Below are 17,204 nucleotides of genomic sequence, written 5' to 3' on the forward strand. Positions count from 1 at the left end.
TAATAATATTTTTTGTTTTTGACATCATACAAAAAACTATTCCAATATAAATTTATATGGTAAAATTATAAAATTATAAGTAATTATATATTGATAATTTTAATCAAGAAGTTAAATTATATTAAAATCTAATAAAATAAATCAACTTAATTATAATCAATAAATAATCTAAATAAAATGAGAGAAATAGATAATATGAATTAATAAATTAATGACATGAAAAAATAAAATTTTTCAGAATAAATTTTTTTAATACAGGAAAATCATTGAAAAGATAAAAAATACATATAAACCTACTGACAAACTAGTTGTTTCAGTCACAATAAACCTTTATAGATTCATTTTAGGTTGCAAGCTAATAAGTTTAAATTAGTAATTAATTAATATAATTTAATAATAAAATAAACTTCTAAATAATGTATGATGTGTTAGAAAAAAATTCAAATTAAAAATAATTATTTAAAATTAATAAAATAATAAAATAATAAAAAATATCTTCATGTTAAAATTTCTCCATATAGTCTGAATCTTTAATTTTTATATATTTTTGGCAGATTTGAGTCCTGATTTCAAACATGTTGTTCTCTCTCATTTGAATGAATTATTGGGTTTACATAGTTGAAAAGTTTCAGATGTATATTTTCTATCCTAACTTTAATCGAAGCAAAATTACACGAGTAACTTTAAATATGTCCTAAATAGTACACGAAGGTATTGTTTGACATATTTGACAATATTAGTTTACTAAATTTGACGATCTGAAATATTATGTTTGTTAACTCCATCTGACCTAAAAATTTACCACAATATATTTTTATGTATCTAATATTTTCCTGTAAAATTTCAGCTTTATCCAATATGTGGTTTGAAAAATATGTTCAATCTCACAAAACTAATCAGCATACATTTTAAGGTCAAATTTAGACTTGGTTTAATTCATATCACAAATTTCATAAACTCATAAAATCGAACTGAGTTTATCGATTTTGCACAAGTTAAGTTTGATTTTACTGGTTTCAAGTTTTTAGTCCAATTAGTATGTTAGATATATGTTAACTCATAAAATTTTATGATTTTACGAGTTAACTTGCAATTTTAACAATCTTCCTTGGGATTTTATCTTGTTACAAATTAATTATAATTTAATACTCCTAGCTTATAAAAGATAAACAATATTTATAACATAAAAATAATTAAATAATTCTTCGATTATCTGTGCTTATAGCTAATTTAATGGTATGTTTTCTACCAAAAACAAATTCCCTCATCAAACTCTCCATCCCATCTATTTGTTTTTAAATCTTTTATAATTTTTAATGAACTAAATTAAAAAAAAAGATTAATTAAAAAGAAAAAAGAAAAAAACTACTGAAGAAAAAAATTTGAATCAATTGGGTTAACTCATCAAATCAGGTTAGCCCGTCAAATATGGGATCCATGTCATAAAAATCTAATAATTAAATAGAAAAAATTTAATATTAAGAAAGTAAATTTAAAAAACAAAGAAAAAAGCTAAAAACAAGCTAAAGACCCTAGCTTTTTCATTGTAGATTGTACTATAGAGTCCACAAAAAAAGGTTTAAAAAGAAAAGGAAAAAGAAAAAAAACAAAGGCATACCTACAAGTTAATTTTTTATCTTACATAAAAAATATAAAAAAAGTTAAGATCTAAAAGTATTAGGTTTTTCTGCAAAGATATACTCAAAAGTCTTGGGTCTAACTGCAATGTTTGACTCAAGAGTAATATTTATAACATTAATAATAAAATTAAACTTACATGACTGAAGTTTAAGTGAGTCTAACTGCAACACCAAATCCAAGAGTCTTGGATGTGGGTTTGGTTGCAAGATCGTGTCATAAAAGTGTAATAATTAAATAGATTAAATAAAAAAAACAAAAAAAAAACTGACATGAAGAAAAAAACTAATGAAGAAAAAAAAACAAATCTGAATTAACTAGGTTGACCCTTCAAATTAGGTTAACCCATCAAACCTGGGATTCATGTCATGAAAGTTTAATAACTAAAAAGAAAAAAAAAATTGACGGGTTAACCAAGAATTAACTCAGTCAACCCGTGAAATTAAATTAACTAGTCAAACCCGAAATATGTCTCATGAAAATCTGATAATTAAATAGAAAGAAATTTAACATTAATAAATTAAATTAAACGAAAAAATTAATTAAAAAGAAGAAAAAAAAACTTCGGGTTACCTTTTCAAATCAGGTTAACTTGTTAAATCCAGGATCCGTGTCATAAAAGTCTAATAACTAAATAAAAAAAAATTAACATAAACAAAAAAAAAAAAAATAAAAATGGACGGGTTAACCCGTAAAACCAAGTTAACCCATCAGACCTGGGATATGTGTCATGAAAGTTTGATAACTAAATATAAAGAAATTTAACATGAATAAACTCAAGTAAACAAAAAAAATTAATTAAAAAAAAAAAGCAAAACAAGACTCTGAGTTAACTCATCAAATCAGATTAACCTGTTAAATCTGAGATTTTTTTTATGAAAATCTGATAACTAAATAAAATAGTTAATATTAACAAAATAAAAAAATAGAGGGGTTAGTCCAGAATTAACTAGGTTAACTCGTGAAACCAAGTTGACCCGTGAAACCTGATATATGTGTCATGAAAGTCTAATAACTAAATAGAAAGAAATTTAATATTAAAAAATTAAAATAAACAAAAAAAATTAATTAAAAAATCAGGTTAACTCATGAAAATAAGTTAATCTGTTAAATCCAAGATTAATGTCATAAAAGTTTGATAATTAAATTAAAAAAATATTAACATTAACAAACTAAATTAAACAAAAAAAACTTTATTTAAAAAAAACAAAGAAAAAAAAGAAGCTAAAGAGATAAAAAAAACTTAAAAAAGAACAACTTAAAAAACATAAAAAAATAAAAAATAGTAAAAGACGGAGCAATTTTATTTTTTTCTTAATTGTTTTATAGAGCTTGATACTCTCTTTGTCAGCCCAAAGTCAAGCAAAATTGGACGATGTGGAGGTTTCTTCGCTCAACAGAAAATTACCTGCAACACAACCAATATAAAAGCATTCAACAGAGTAAACTGATTCTGATTTAGGGCACAGTTAGGGAGAATAGGATAGAAGAAAGGGTGGAGCAACGTGCAAAAGAGAAATGGGAGCAAGAACATATGTTTCTATTTTCAATTTCAGATCGCTAACCAATTTAATTTTTTATATTAATATGGATATTCAAGTTAGTTTGATTTGAGTATATTTTATTAATTTTATGAATTTTAAAATTAATAATTATATAAATTTTTAATAATTTAAAAATTTATAGAATTTCTAAAAATCAAACTCAAATTCTGACGAATTAAGCTATACTTCTCGGTTTTTAATCAAATTTCATTCATTGAAATAGCTCTTTAAAAGCATATCGCAAGTATTACATGCATTTGATGGGCAAAACCATCTACTTAAGGTGAGCGTTCCATTATACAAAACATTATGTAAAGAGACACGCACATACATAGAAGGTATTGACATGGTTGGCAGATTTTATATTTCATGCGTCATTGAGCATGTAAGTTATAATTTCATTTATTTATAATAATCCAACCACATATTCCCAGAAGAAATACGTATACAAAAATTGGCTAAATTTTAAACAATTCTCTAATTTATTTATGGGCAAAATAACATTAGTTTCTGTAAAACAAATTCCACATCACTCGTCTGGTCTCGGAATAATAAGTTATTTGATTTGATTTAATACATATTTTCATTTAAATTATTAATAATCAATTTAGTATCATTACATAACAAATGAACTTTTTAAAGATAGATTTACATCTATGAATAGATTATTATTTTTCCATAAATCTTGTTCACGGTTATTAAACTTAATTTAGTTTGACAGGAAGCTCCACTTGATTTCATAAAAAAATAGTTAGTTTATCCGTGTTATGTCGTGGTTGGGTCAAATTTTTGCCAACACTAAAAAATTATTCAGACAACAATAATTTAATAATTCAAAATAAATTAAGTTAAATTTAATAAAATTAATATGGAATATGAAACCAAAACAACTCGTAAAAAGAAAAGAAGTTGTAAAGTTAAATATCTAATAAGTAAATGTCAAAGATAATATATACATACATACATACATATATATATATATATATATATATATTATCTGAGTAAATTCGGGTTACTTTCACCATCCACAATATGAGATCGAGATTAAATAAAAAAAAAATTTAAAAGAAAAACCTAATAAAAAAGACAAAAGTTCAATAAAAAAGACATAAGAAAACTATGCTAAACCGGATTAATTTTATCACTTCGCTCTAGGAATAACCAAATAAAAAGAAAAGTAAAAAAATAACAAAACTCAAGGACTAATAATTTAATGTAAAATGAAAAAAAAACTCATAAGAAATTCAAGGAAAATAATTTGAGTTAACCTGAGTTAATTTAACTAAGCTACTACTCGTGACATGAAATCAAAACAAAAAAAAAAGACTTCCAAAAGAAAAATCTAACAAAAAAACTAAAGTAAAATAAAAAAATAAAAAAATGCAACCTGGCCTAAGTTAGCTTAACTAATCCGCATTTGAAATAACAAAGCAACAAAAGAAGCAAAAAAATGATAAATCTCAAGGGAAAAAAGTTTAATGGAAAATAATAAAATTAAAAAAAAATCATAAAATTTAAAAAAAAAAACGAGTTCACCCAAATTAACTCGAACAGCTTATCACTCTCAACATCAGACCAGTATAAAAAATAAATAAGCTTTCAAAAGAAAGACCTAGCAAAAAAACTAAAAGTTAAATAAAAAATTAAGGAAGAAAATCTAAGATAACTAAGGTTAACTTGACTTATAACTCTCATCTAGAATTAAAAAAAAAAAACTCCTCTATAAACACGTATCACATTGTTAGAAAGAAAACAACTTGTCACTCCTAACGCCACTGCAAAAATAGGATTTTGGTAATTAGAAGAGACTACATGCACCATCTGAATGGCATGAAGACCATCATGCACTAATGTTGAACAATTTTTTTAATAATATTTAATAAAATAAAATAACCATATAAATCCTATTCAAATTAAAAAATAACAACAAAATCAGAATAAAAAAACTAAGACTCTTGAAATCAACCTTTTTTTTTTAAATTTCAAGGATAATTTTGTAATTTTATTTTTTAAAATGGAGAACCCTGTGCATGTTCATTTTATTTTTTTCCTAAACGTAATTTATTTGTGTAAATTATTTTTAAAAGACTAAAAAATCCCTCTATAAAAGCTTAATATTTTTTTTTAAGGATAAAATAATCATTTTAATATAATAAAAAAATATTCAAATTAATGTCCCAAATATATTTTGCAATGACTAAAGTATCATTTTTGAAAAAACAATTGTAATCCCAATTAGAAGCATAATTAGTTTTTCTTTTTCAATGGTAAAATATTAATTACACTACTCCAGTGAATAGAAAGAGGTGTCAGATGCCTTTTAGTTTTTTTTTATTATTATTTATAATAAGAAGAGTTAATATTACGTGACCTAATTAAAACCCATTTCTTTTTTTTTTTAAATCAGTTTTTATTAAAAAAAAAAAGCATCATTTTTCTTTACCGCGATAAATAAATAAATATCTAATCTGCACAACCAGCTAATCTCTTGATTCTGGAATTTGAAACAGTGCCACGTTGTTTTGTTGGTGACGAAAACAAAATAAAATGAAACACTTATCGCTAGAAGGAGGGCTTGAACCTCCGACCTTGTGGTTAACAGCCACACGCTCTAACCAACTGAGCTATTCCAGCTTGCTTGTTTCCACGGACACACATATATATAATTATTATTTTCAAACAAATATTACTAATATGTTGAGTAACCCATTGATAGTCTTTTGGTGGTGTTCGTGTAAAAAATAATTTTTTAAAATAAAAAATGTTTTTATAATATATATTTTTTTGAAAAATTTTAAAACACCCATTTTATTATGTTTTCTACGAAATAAAATCAATAATCTTAATAAAATTCACATTATTATTTGATATCAAATTTATGAGTTTTATAGGTCCCATACAATTATTTATGTAAGGGGTGGTAAAAGAAGAAAATTTTACCGCGGCAACCAAAGTCATCATATTTTCAAATTTTTTTTAATAAAAACAAATAATTAATCGAATGATGAACAATGAGTCTAAATGCATTCGTTTATTTTGGATAATATTAGAATATAAAATTAGTTTTCAAAAAATTGAAACCTAATTAATTTTAAATCTAAAACCCGATAATTTAAAACCTGACCGTACTCTTAATTTAAAACCATGTATATATATTTTATAGAAATTCTATAAACTTCAAGGGCGTATCTATCAATATTTATTGAAAATATTCTGATTATTGTTTTTCTAAAGTAAAACTAGTAATAAGAAAAGATGGAAAAATATTGATTTGGGCTCACCTTCACTAAGCCCATAAATGACTGGGTCAGACCCAAAACAACACCCATAGCTCAAGCTCAACAATCACAGAGCATCTAGGGAGGCTGAGCGAAAGAGTGAGGGTTTTTTGACAGAAACCGCTACGCATTTGCCTTTAACCCTTCAAAAAGATTGATGGGTGTTTTATTTTGATTAATTTGAAGCAGTAATTTATACGGAAAGAGATAGAGAAGCATAAAAGCATGGCTGTGAGTTCTCACTAATCTTCTTTAATCATTTCTTGATTGTTTTTTTTTTCCTTTCTTTAAATTTGACTTCTTGAGTTTCTGTTATAGTTATGCATCTCTTTTGGAGAATCATCGACAACGACAGTATCAGCACAAGTTTTGCTGCTTCGATTTTTTGAAAAAACCATTGAGAGTTTCAAGCACAATGTTGCTAATTTATTCTGTGGAGTCTTATCCTGTGAGCCCGTTTTAGATCCAGATTTAAGGTGATGCTGTTTTCGTTAATGTATAGGATTTTTTTTTAATGTTAATGTGTTTTGTAATAAGAAAAATGTTGGTAAATGTGAAGGAGGACTGGTGGGCATGGCATGGATGCTGTTGTTGGTGATGAATTTTCGAATAATAAGCAATGCGATGGTGGAGGAGGAGACCCACTAGTTTTTAATGTATTGGATTCAATGCTTAAGGGTAGTTTGGATCGTTTGAAATCGATGAGGTCAGCTTTTGATTTCGTTGTTGTTGTTGTTGGTTTTTTTTTGGTTGGAATTTGAATTATAATTTGGAGTGTGGATGTTTACTACGTAAATTTACAGTGTTTTAAAGGCATAATTAGGAGGGTACTTTTACTGTAGATTTTCTTTTAAGTGATGTTGTCCAACCCAAGATGTTAAAATCTCTATAATTGCCTTGGTATTTTTGTGAAGCAGAAAATGCAAGTTGGATACTTAATGGATGTGGTGGATGTAATTATTGGACCGTTTCCATAAATTTCCTTGTTTAGTTGAAATGTTTTGTTTGAAGTCTAGCTTTTTCATGTCTGTTAGACTTCACTGCTGTGAACTTGTCATATGGGGTGAGGATTGATTGTTGAATGAGAGCTTTTGATTATTTCAGCTGAATGTTGTGCTGGTGTCTTGGTGATAGTTTATGCAAGTGGATAATTCATAAATGATAAATGTAGTGGATGTAATTACTGGGCTGCTTTGATAAATCTCCTTGTTTAATTTGAAAGTTTTTTTTTTTTTTTTTCATGTCTGTTAGACTTCAATTTGTCAGCTTTTTATATGGGGTGGGATTGATTGTTGAATGATAGCTTTTGATTATTTGAACTGAATGTTTTGTTGGTGATTAGTTTACATGAGTTGTGAATGATAATAGTTTGAGAATCAGAACATAGTTATTTATATATTTTTGTTTCTCTAAGTCCTACAGGGATGATATCTCTTTGGTGAAGAAAGGCATTACAGGATGTGCGCTGGATGTTAATTGTGCAGGAAATGAAGCTATAATCAAGGATTTGTGTCTGGGGGGTAAGTTGGGACCAGCTTTATGGCTAAGGAGTAAAATGATTCAGAAAGGTTTTGTTCCTGATGTGCTGACACACAATTATATGGTGAATGGACTGTGCAAAATGAGTGAGTTGGAGAAGGCAGATTGGCTTATTAGGGAGATGCTAGACAAGGGTCCATCTCCCAACTGTGCCACATATAATACTTTTATCAAAGGTTACTGTCTTCTTGACAAGGTTGATAAAGCATTACATCTGTTTTCTTCTATGGCTAATAGTGGTACCAAACCAAATAGAGTTACTTTCAACACACTTTTGCATGCACTCTGCAAGAAGGACCTTTTAACTGAAGGTAAGAAGCTTCTTGGAGAGATATTAGATGATGGTGAAAAAGCAACATCAAATGTTATCACCTCAACTATACTTATGGATGGTTCTATCAAGAGTGGAGATATAGTTCAGGCGCTTGGTATCTGGGATTCAATGTTGGAGGAGGGTACCCCAATGGATGTTATCTCATATAATGTTCTTATCCACGGATTCTGTTTAGCCAGAGACATGAAACTTGCATATAGCTATTCTTGTCAAATGCTTAAAATGGGTCTACTGCCTGATGTCTTCACATATAACACTCTTGTATCTAGCCTTTGCAAGAGTGGAAAGCTTGATGAGGCTTGTTACATACATGATGTGATGTTAAGAATGGGAGTTGCTCCAGATGAGGTTTCCTATAAATTAATAATTCAGGGCCTATGTGTTTGTGGGGATATAGATAAGGCTAATGGTTATCTTAATTGTACATTAGAGAAATCAATGATACCAGAGCCTCTTGTGTGGAACCTCATAATTGATGGTTATGGGAGATGTGGAGATATTTATAATGCATTTGCCATCAGAGATCGTATGTTGTCTTTTGGTGTTGTACCGAATGTGTTCACTTACAATGCATTGATCCATGCACAAGTAAAAATAGGAAACATTTTGTATGCATATTTTCTGAAAAAGGATATGCTTTTAAAGGGCCTTTTTCCGGATGTGGTAACTTACAATCTTTTGATCGGTGCAGCTGCTAATGCAGGACACATTCATTATGCTCTTCAATTATATGATGAAATGCTTAGAGGGGGATGTAATCCAGACATGATAACTTACACTGAGCTAATTAGAGGTTACTGTGTGAAGTATAACACCAAGGAGGCAGAGGATCTTTTAGCCAAGTTATTGAAATCTGGTTTACTAATTGATCACGTTCCTTTTCAAATACTAATTAAGCAGTACTGCAAAATGAAGGAGCCTGATAGGGCATTTCAGCTGTATCGGAAGTGGTTGACTGGAAACAAGAGACTTTCCTCTTTGGAGATCTGGAGTCCTGCAAGGACAGTGCAAGATTAGTAGTTTGAAATGCCAGGGAGCAATTTGGCTGGCAAGTCACAGTCCTTGCATTTGAAATTGGGATCCAGTTTATGATGTTGGCTATTTTCTGCTTGTGGGGATCCTAAAGTCTTGCATATGATTTTTCCAGAGGTATGTATCTTTTATAGATGCTGTTAAGTTCAATAAACAGGTTTTCTAGGCTGCCATTGTTCTAGTTTTACCTGTTCAGGAAATTCCATGAACCATGAAATAGGTCCTATCAGGTTTCCATATGGTAAAAATAATGCTTTGCTACGAGTTTTCCTGATAAATTTGCCTGAAAGATATAACTTTTTAACTTCAAAGATTTTTAAGCTTATTGTGAAATGCTGAAGTATGTCAGCTAATAAATATTAACATGTGATATTAGCAAGTTGAATGATGTGATTATGGAAGTATATATTCTCACATTTATAGTGCATTGTTCATTGCAGTCAATATCTTAATGATTATGTTTACCATTTGAAAAATCCAAGCTGAGGCAAATCTGTTTTTTTTTTTTTCAACTTCCTTTAATTGTGTTTGAATCCTGCCTTTTCAATGTGAGCTTGATTTGATCTGCTATAAGTTGCTGGTTTTGGATTGACTTGGCTTAAATCTTAAACAGGCTTTTCTCCTCTGGTTTTTGCTTTGAATGATGGAAAATTAATTCCTGTTACCAGATAGTAAATTACTCCGTCGCTCTCATTTCCATTTTGCAATGGAAAGCGTGCTTGAAATTGCAAGTTTGCTTTCCAGTTCATCTTTCTCAATTCCATATATTCTACAATAGTTATTCCCTTCTAAGATAGGATTTTGCCATTTGAAAAATTGAGTTCACGGGCACAAACTATATGATTTGGGCTATAAGTTCTTCTTTGCCATTGAACTTAGAGGAGGGAGGCTTTAAGAATTGGTAATTTCTGATAGAATTTTGAATTAGTTTCGTGATGTTGTCTAACAAGGCACTCCCAGGTGTTTTTGTGGAGGTTGAACTGCAGCCCATCTGGAACTCTAGGATCTACTGAAAGTTATCAACTCGCTGTCCTGACTATCAAGGAAATAAACTTTGGCTTTTACCATTTGAGTTGGTGGTCAGTAGCCTCTTTGCAAGCAGTGACGAGGATAAATGAATTTTGTACAGGAGCAGCCATCGTTACATACTTTCTGGAAGAAATATAGCACCATGATACTGCGTACACACGTCTTGGAAATGCTCCTCTTTTGTAGTTACAAAGAGTACCTTGGTAACTTGGTTTGAATTCTATCTGAAGCAAGAGATTTCTGTATCTGCCGTTTGTAGCTTGTATTTTGATTTGGAAGATCATTCAACACCTTACTGATTCCTATTCTTATCTGGTATCTTACGTTTTCTTGCAGGGTTAAACAAGAGGAGGTTGAAGCACCAAGACTGGGTTTATAGTGGGAATGATATGCATAACGTTCCAGAACTTCAATTCAAGCAACACCAACTTGTGCCACAATGGTTATCTGCATGGTATTTGTATCTTTGCGGATCCAACAAATTAAGAGAGAACTATAATGAATAGGACTATTCAGAGTTGTGGCTGCGTATCGGAGCTTTCTTGAAACTTGACAGGATCTGGGCACCCGGACAATGCCATGCTTATATTCAGGTTTAAGTGAGCTTTTCTTTGGTTGTTTCTTAATCAATGTCATGCCATGATTACAACAGCCAAGTTAATGACTCGAATGGGAAAAATGGTGTCCCATCTTTTTGTAACCGGGTATTAACATTATATCACTCCTGATTTTGGAGCAGTGATGATACCTGGGTCTTCTTTTCTAGTGTTATTAGACCTGTCCTGTTTTTTTGACTCTGCCCAAGGCCTGGGTCACAGCTTGGAAGTCAAGATTTTATTTTTTTATAAAAAAATGTTAAAACAATGTCTTTTATTTTTTATTTTTTTAAAAATAAAAGTTAAATCTGTTACTGTGAGTCCTGGATATGATTAATGACACCGACGTTTTCCCAGCTGGCTGTATTTGTTTTTCTCTAAAGAATTACCATTTTTGTGAGATGACTTTACGTCACCGAAGGAAGGCTCAGATAAAATTACCAACAGATGCCTCCCTACCACAGATTGTTTATGTGATAAAAAGTTGGCAACACTTGCTCCCCACAGTACAAGCCGTAAAAGGTAGGATGAACCACAGCTTTTTCCTCAAGGAAAAATCCTCCCATGGATTCTCTATCCTATCAAACCCTGGTGCTTTTATAAGCAACCTCCAGCCCTATCTTCAAAGGAGAGAGTTTTCATGTCACTGGAATATAAGTATATATTATTCCCAAAATAATCAAACTGAATTAGCTATAAAATGTATGGATTTCATTCAAACATTTAGTTTGAATCTAAAAATACATACTCAAATCTACCATTTATAATCCCATGAGACTTGTTTAATTTAATGGTGATTTGCCTGGTAGCCAAAAATGGACAAGGGGAAATTCAAGAGAAAGGTATCATAGTTACCTATGGGCATAAATGACGAAAAACTAAAGGATCTTGAGCTAAAAAACCGCAGTGTTCTTACCCATTACTGCAAAAGATACTTTTCTAAAATTGTTCTTAGATATAACTAGAATTTGATTTCAAACAATACGGCTAGGAAATGAATTGACCTTAGTATATAGCCAGCTACTTTATGATTAATTAAGAAACTTTGTTATAATTAGATTATATTCTCAGTTTATATTGCTTGTCCAAAAAAAAAATCTCTTGGTTTATACTATTCTTGAAATTTAATACATCATGGGCCATGGAAATTCCTTGGAAGATTATCCAGGGATGACCCTTATAAGCTTGCTCTATTCTTCCATTAACTGATAATGGAGCTATCCAGAATAAGAATAAGTTGCATTCAATCTGTCTGCCACGCTTATTCTGCATAACTTGAGGAAATAGACATAAACATTGTTGAAGAAAGTTTGTTGGTCTTTCTTTCTTACCAGTCAAGTTTAAAACCCTAAAACAAAGATTTTTATTTTATTTTTATTTCATAATCTATTTTTAATCAAAAGAGTCACGAAATTAAGAAAAAAAAAAATGTTTCCAAGAGCTTGGGCTGAAGGTAAGGAAAAAACTCATGCAAAGTCACTTTGCAGGTATTAAGTTTGAGGTGTGTTTAGTATTGTGGTTTAATTTATTTTTAAAAATATTTTTTAAATTGATTTTTACTTGAAAAAAATAAAACTAATATTTTTCTAGAAATCCTTTGGATGATTTTCATGTACTAATTTTACAAATAAAAAAAAATCTAAAATAATATTATTTTAATATATTTTCAATTAAAAATTATTTTTAAAAAAATATCCTTTTACTATATCACTAAAAACATTAAGTCTCATCATTAATATTTTATTAATAAAAATATTCTAAATCTTGTTATGTAAAATGTGTTATCTCTCTGGTGAGAAAAAAATGTTAATAATTGTTGCATGAAGTAACCCAAATTACAATCTATCAAAATTGAACGTGTGATTTTATCATTAATTAGTTATGTGATGCACTTTATTATAACTTTGATATTTTTATTTCTTATAAAAAAATTATTTATGCAGGTTTTTTCAATGTATTTTTTTAGTTAAAAAAATATAAATACAAATTAAAAAAATTATGCATATATACAATTAAATAAACTAAGAACTGTGTTAGCTAATAAATAAAAGATCATTAACAATTTCTAAAATTAAAACTTGAAAAATCAAGAGACAAGTATAGTTAAGATATTTAATCTCATAAGACGAGATATTTACCTACTTATTTTTGCTAAATGTTTTTATTACATTACTTTTTTATTAGATTAAATGATAATAGAAATAAATAAATGTATTAAATTGATTGAATAAAATAAAAAAAATATTATGCAAAGTTACACATATTAGAAATAACATATGAAAATATTTTTTTTATTTTCAAGAATATAGTTCATTTATACAAAAACCATTAAAAAACTTATAGAGGAATAAAAAAATCTCTTTGAAAAACAAAAAATAACAATCATTCAAAAGAAGCTCTCTAAACAAAATAAAAGAGGGAACGAATATTAATCTAAATATAAATATTTTTTAAAAAAAATATAAAAAAAGAATTATTTGAAAAAAATAGAAAAGAAAAAAAGAAAAAAAAAAAAGCAAGGTGCTACTTGGCCTATTTTGCTAGGTCTGAGCGAACGAGCCTTTATTATTATTTTTTTTGCTGCATATTAGGTGGATGACATGTAATCCACCCCAATTTTGTTTTTGAAAAAAAATAGATGGCATGTCTCATGCTGAGGCAAACGATGCATTATCTGATCTTGCCTATATTCCGACTGCTATGATGACTGATAAATTAAAGTTTAATTTTTTTTACTTTAAAACTGTTTTCAACCTATTTGACCTAAAAGATTTATAAAACACTTTAAAAATCATAATAAACCTATCTATAACCTAAACAAAAAAAAAAAAAATCAAAAATCCATTCAAAAACCTGAAATCAACCAAAATAAAAAATTAACCTGAGTTCATATCTGTTTTTCCAAGAACTTTAAAAGTAAAAAAAAAACACTTGATATGAACTCTGCTCATAAAAAAATTAATATAAATATCGTTTGTTTTGATGGTTTGAGTCAATGCAAATAAAATGTTTCTCTTTCTTTAGCTGAAATTCAATGATCTCTCTTTCCTCTTTTAATCAAGAACTAAAAAATAATAAAAATAAATTTTTATATCATTTTTTAAGTTTGAAGGCTAAAATACATCTTTTTGATACTCATAGTATACCACTTATGTTTGATTTTTTTTTTATTTAGATCCTTTTCTTTCAATCCTAACCATGTTTGGTGTGTGTAATTTGTTAATGATCCATTCTGACATGACATGACACGATAGATGCTACCTAGGTTCAAAATCAATGTTTTTGGTGGAGAACTTGGTTTATGGCTATTAATTCGCAAGCGAAAAATGGAAAGAAGAGAAATCAATATTGATAAAGCAACCTTTTTCTTTGCCTATGAAAAACTTTGCAGTTCACATGCGTAGGAATCTGTGACTTCAGTCTATCTGCCCTCATAAATACCTAACCTACTACAATAACGGAGCCCATGCATCAAGCTAGCAGTACTTTAAAATGCAGTAGTCATTGTTCACTTCCTGCATTCTTGTGGAAGACAGGGTAGGCTGTGAGAAAAGTGGCTATCCTGCTTGAGGACCAGATTTCGTAAACATTGCCGCAGAAGTTGGTTGAGTTTCATTAGGTTTGCTTCTTGCTTGCACTCATCATTCCATTTGCATTGGATTGTTTGCTTCGATTGTGATAGTTGCAATGCCGACAAACTTAATTAAGACAAGCTGAGTATATATGTGTCTGTCTGTTTAAATGTTCATGCAAATTGTTCTTAAGAATTCTCGTGGTTGTAGTTGGTTTTTTTTAATGAACAAGGGGATTCTGTACTGGGATTGCCTAACTTGATTAATGGTGGTTGCTAGTGTTTGTAAGAAGGCTTGTTTGCTAACTTGTATCTTGGAACCAAGAGAGCAGATTTATATCTCTAATGGCTATCCGTCACTGCTTCGACAAAGATGTTGACCAGGTACTTCCCATTTTCTTCTCTTTTGCGCTACATTTCTTGTGACAAACGGAAAATGGCAGATGCATGAAGAAAAATACCAGAAATTGAAGATACCAAGAGGCCAAAGTTTCCTTCTTGGTGCTATTACTCACTGTTCATTGCGTTGCTCTTAATTTATGTTCATGCATATCAACAAAATGGAATGAAAAGCTTTTTCTCTAAGCTTGTACAAGGGCAGCCAAGAAATATTTAATTTCTTCATAGGATTTGTATCCTGATCTAGGTGCTGTTCGAAGGAAATTCATGTGTGAAGAAGGTGATATTGAACAGACCACACAAGTTAAACAGCCTCACCTATCACATGGTATGCTTAAATTGATTTTTCTAATTTATTTACCAATCGCACATGTACTTTTGCCCTTCGTACAAGATTCAAAGCCATGGCATAAAATCTTCTGATCTAGAGGCAGCAGCTTTAGCTAAAGCACCAGCGTTTTTTTCTTATGAAGTATGCTGATTGCTTTTCAAAGCCGTGTGAAATATACATATTTCTTCTTACCTTCAATGTCAACTTTCTTGATCATTAACCTGGTAAATAATAATAAAAAATTTGATCGGTAACTCCTTTTATTAATTTTGTTGGCAGACCTGTCAGATGATCAAGGAGTTGAAAGCTTACGAGGTTGATCCTAAAGTCAAAATGGTGATATTGAAGGTAAAAAAGCTGATTTAGGAATGTGCTGGAATTCTCAACCTCTTATTAAGTTGCACGTGTTTAGATATCAGAACATGATTCTACTCCTTATGATTCATTCATTTGTCTCTGCCGATGCCATTATCATCTAGCTCAGACATCACATTGAACTAAATCTCATGCAGGGAAATGGAAAGGCATTTTGTGCTGGTGGTGATGTCTTGGCATCATATACTTGTATGGTTGCAGGTGAAAAGAATCTTCTAAGAAAGTTTAAAAGTAATTGGAAAATGTTTGATGCCGTAAATGTTTATCTCCTTGGATGACACAGGGCATTGGAGCTATGGGACAAATTTTTACAAGAAACAAATCATGTTGGACTACTTGGTTGCAACATATGGAAAGCCTGTGGTATAGAAGTTATATGGCTCTATCATTATGCAAACTAGCAAAGCCAATAATTATCTCACATATTTCTCTACTCTTGTCATCTTCATTTGATTTTGATAAATGCAATTGGATATTTGAAGGTTGCAATTATTGATGGGATCGTGATGGGAGGAGGTGCTGGGCTATCCCTGCAGGGAACTTTCAGGATTGTCACTGAAAACACTGTATGCTTCTGCTTTACATATTGGAAGCATAGGGAGTTGATTTGTTTTTTTGATGTTTCTAAATAACTTAGTGATGCAGGTGGAAGCTAATAGGATAGCAATAACATAGAAAATGCAAGAATTTTAATTAGCAAAAATGGTTGTACATGTGAATTATAAACTCGTAATTTTATTATCTAAAATTTATATATACGGTGATTGTCTTCTTAAGAGATTTTCATAATTTCTAAACAGACCAGAAAATTCTACCTTTATTAGAAAATAACTAGAAATCAAAAAATGATAAGGAAATTAAATATAAATCCAAATTAAAACATAAATCCAAAAAAACATAGGATAAATAACAAACTTAGCTTAAACAAGAGCATCCGAGCTTGAAACCTGATTACAGAAGATACAACAATCCAATTAGTGACACAATGATTATTTAAATTAAGTAAAATTACTTGAAAACATTTAAGCTCGATCTAACAATTAAATCTTTTTTTATCATCGTTTTAATTAAGATGCTAACTTGTTCTAACTCTATCAAATTTTTTCTTGACCTAAACTTATCTCACTAATCTATAAAAATACATATGAGGTCAACATTATAGTTTTCCCATGTAAGAGTATCAGATCCTCACTCAAATACCAAAAACTTTCAGTTTGAATAATTTCTACAAGCTCGACTATATCACTTAAATAATTAAACAAAATATTTGATGGTCTTCTCTAGATGGCCAAAGACCTCCTACAAGGACTTTGTCTTATGCCAGGAGCCAAGTCTCATAATATAAATACTTAATTGCCTTAAAGCATACTGCTGAGGAGAAAAGAAACTTAAGGTACTGTAGAACAGTGGAATGATCACAGAAACTTGATGTTCTTTATTTTGAGATTTACTAAAAATCTTGAGGATAATCAGATTAAGAGTTTGAAGTGCAACAAATTATAATTATACTTTCATGATTCAGCAGGAGGGTTTTTGTT

The 17,204-nt window shown here is 29.6% G+C and overlaps 2 protein-coding genes and 1 non-coding gene across 5 annotated transcripts in view; 2 read left to right on the forward strand and 1 right to left on the reverse strand.

Annotated features, from left to right (window-relative positions):
- Positions 1–5,742: 5,742 nt before the first annotated feature.
- Positions 5,743–5,816, reverse strand: TRNAN-GUU (transfer RNA asparagine (anticodon GUU)). The gene has a single exon. It is a non-coding gene; the product is annotated as a tRNA-Asn (tRNA).
- A 696-nt stretch (positions 5,817–6,512) lies between these two features.
- On the forward strand, positions 6,513–11,271 carry LOC105140057 (Tetratricopeptide repeat (TPR)-like superfamily protein). Of its 3 annotated transcripts, none has more exons than XM_011046731.1 (6): positions 6,513–6,691; positions 6,779–6,936; positions 7,020–7,166; positions 7,883–9,482; positions 10,316–10,627; positions 10,731–11,271. In XM_011046731.1, the coding sequence occupies exons 1-4, from the start codon at positions 6,686–6,688 to the stop codon at positions 9,348–9,350; spliced, it is 1,779 nt and encodes a 592-aa protein (XP_011045033.1). In that variant the 5' UTR covers positions 6,513–6,685; the 3' UTR covers positions 9,351–9,482; positions 10,316–10,627; positions 10,731–11,271. The 3 variants fall into 3 exon arrangements, with proteins under 3 accessions (XP_011045033.1, XP_011045032.1, XP_011045034.1); XM_011046730.1 differs by having other exon boundaries at positions 10,326–10,627; XM_011046732.1 differs by having other exon boundaries at positions 10,326–10,597.
- A 3,210-nt stretch (positions 11,272–14,481) lies between these two features.
- Positions 14,482–17,204, forward strand: part of LOC105140061 (3-hydroxyisobutyryl-CoA hydrolase 1-like) — a 5,018-nt gene continuing 2,295 nt past the window's right edge. The window contains exons 1-7 of the mRNA XM_011046736.1: positions 14,482–14,609; positions 14,842–14,945; positions 15,208–15,288; positions 15,571–15,639; positions 15,804–15,867; positions 15,950–16,029; positions 16,149–16,232. Of these exons, the coding sequence (XP_011045038.1) occupies positions 14,907–14,945; positions 15,208–15,288; positions 15,571–15,639; positions 15,804–15,867; positions 15,950–16,029; positions 16,149–16,232 (417 nt within the window). The 5' untranslated portion in view covers positions 14,482–14,609; positions 14,842–14,906. The remainder of the gene's footprint in view (positions 14,610–14,841; positions 14,946–15,207; positions 15,289–15,570; positions 15,640–15,803; positions 15,868–15,949; positions 16,030–16,148; positions 16,233–17,204) is intronic.

Source organism: Populus euphratica, unplaced genomic scaffold, assembly GCF_000495115.2.
Source record: "Populus euphratica unplaced genomic scaffold, PopEup_1.0 scaffold100.1, whole genome shotgun sequence".
Lineage (NCBI taxonomy): Eukaryota > Viridiplantae > Streptophyta > Magnoliopsida > Malpighiales > Salicaceae > Populus > Populus euphratica.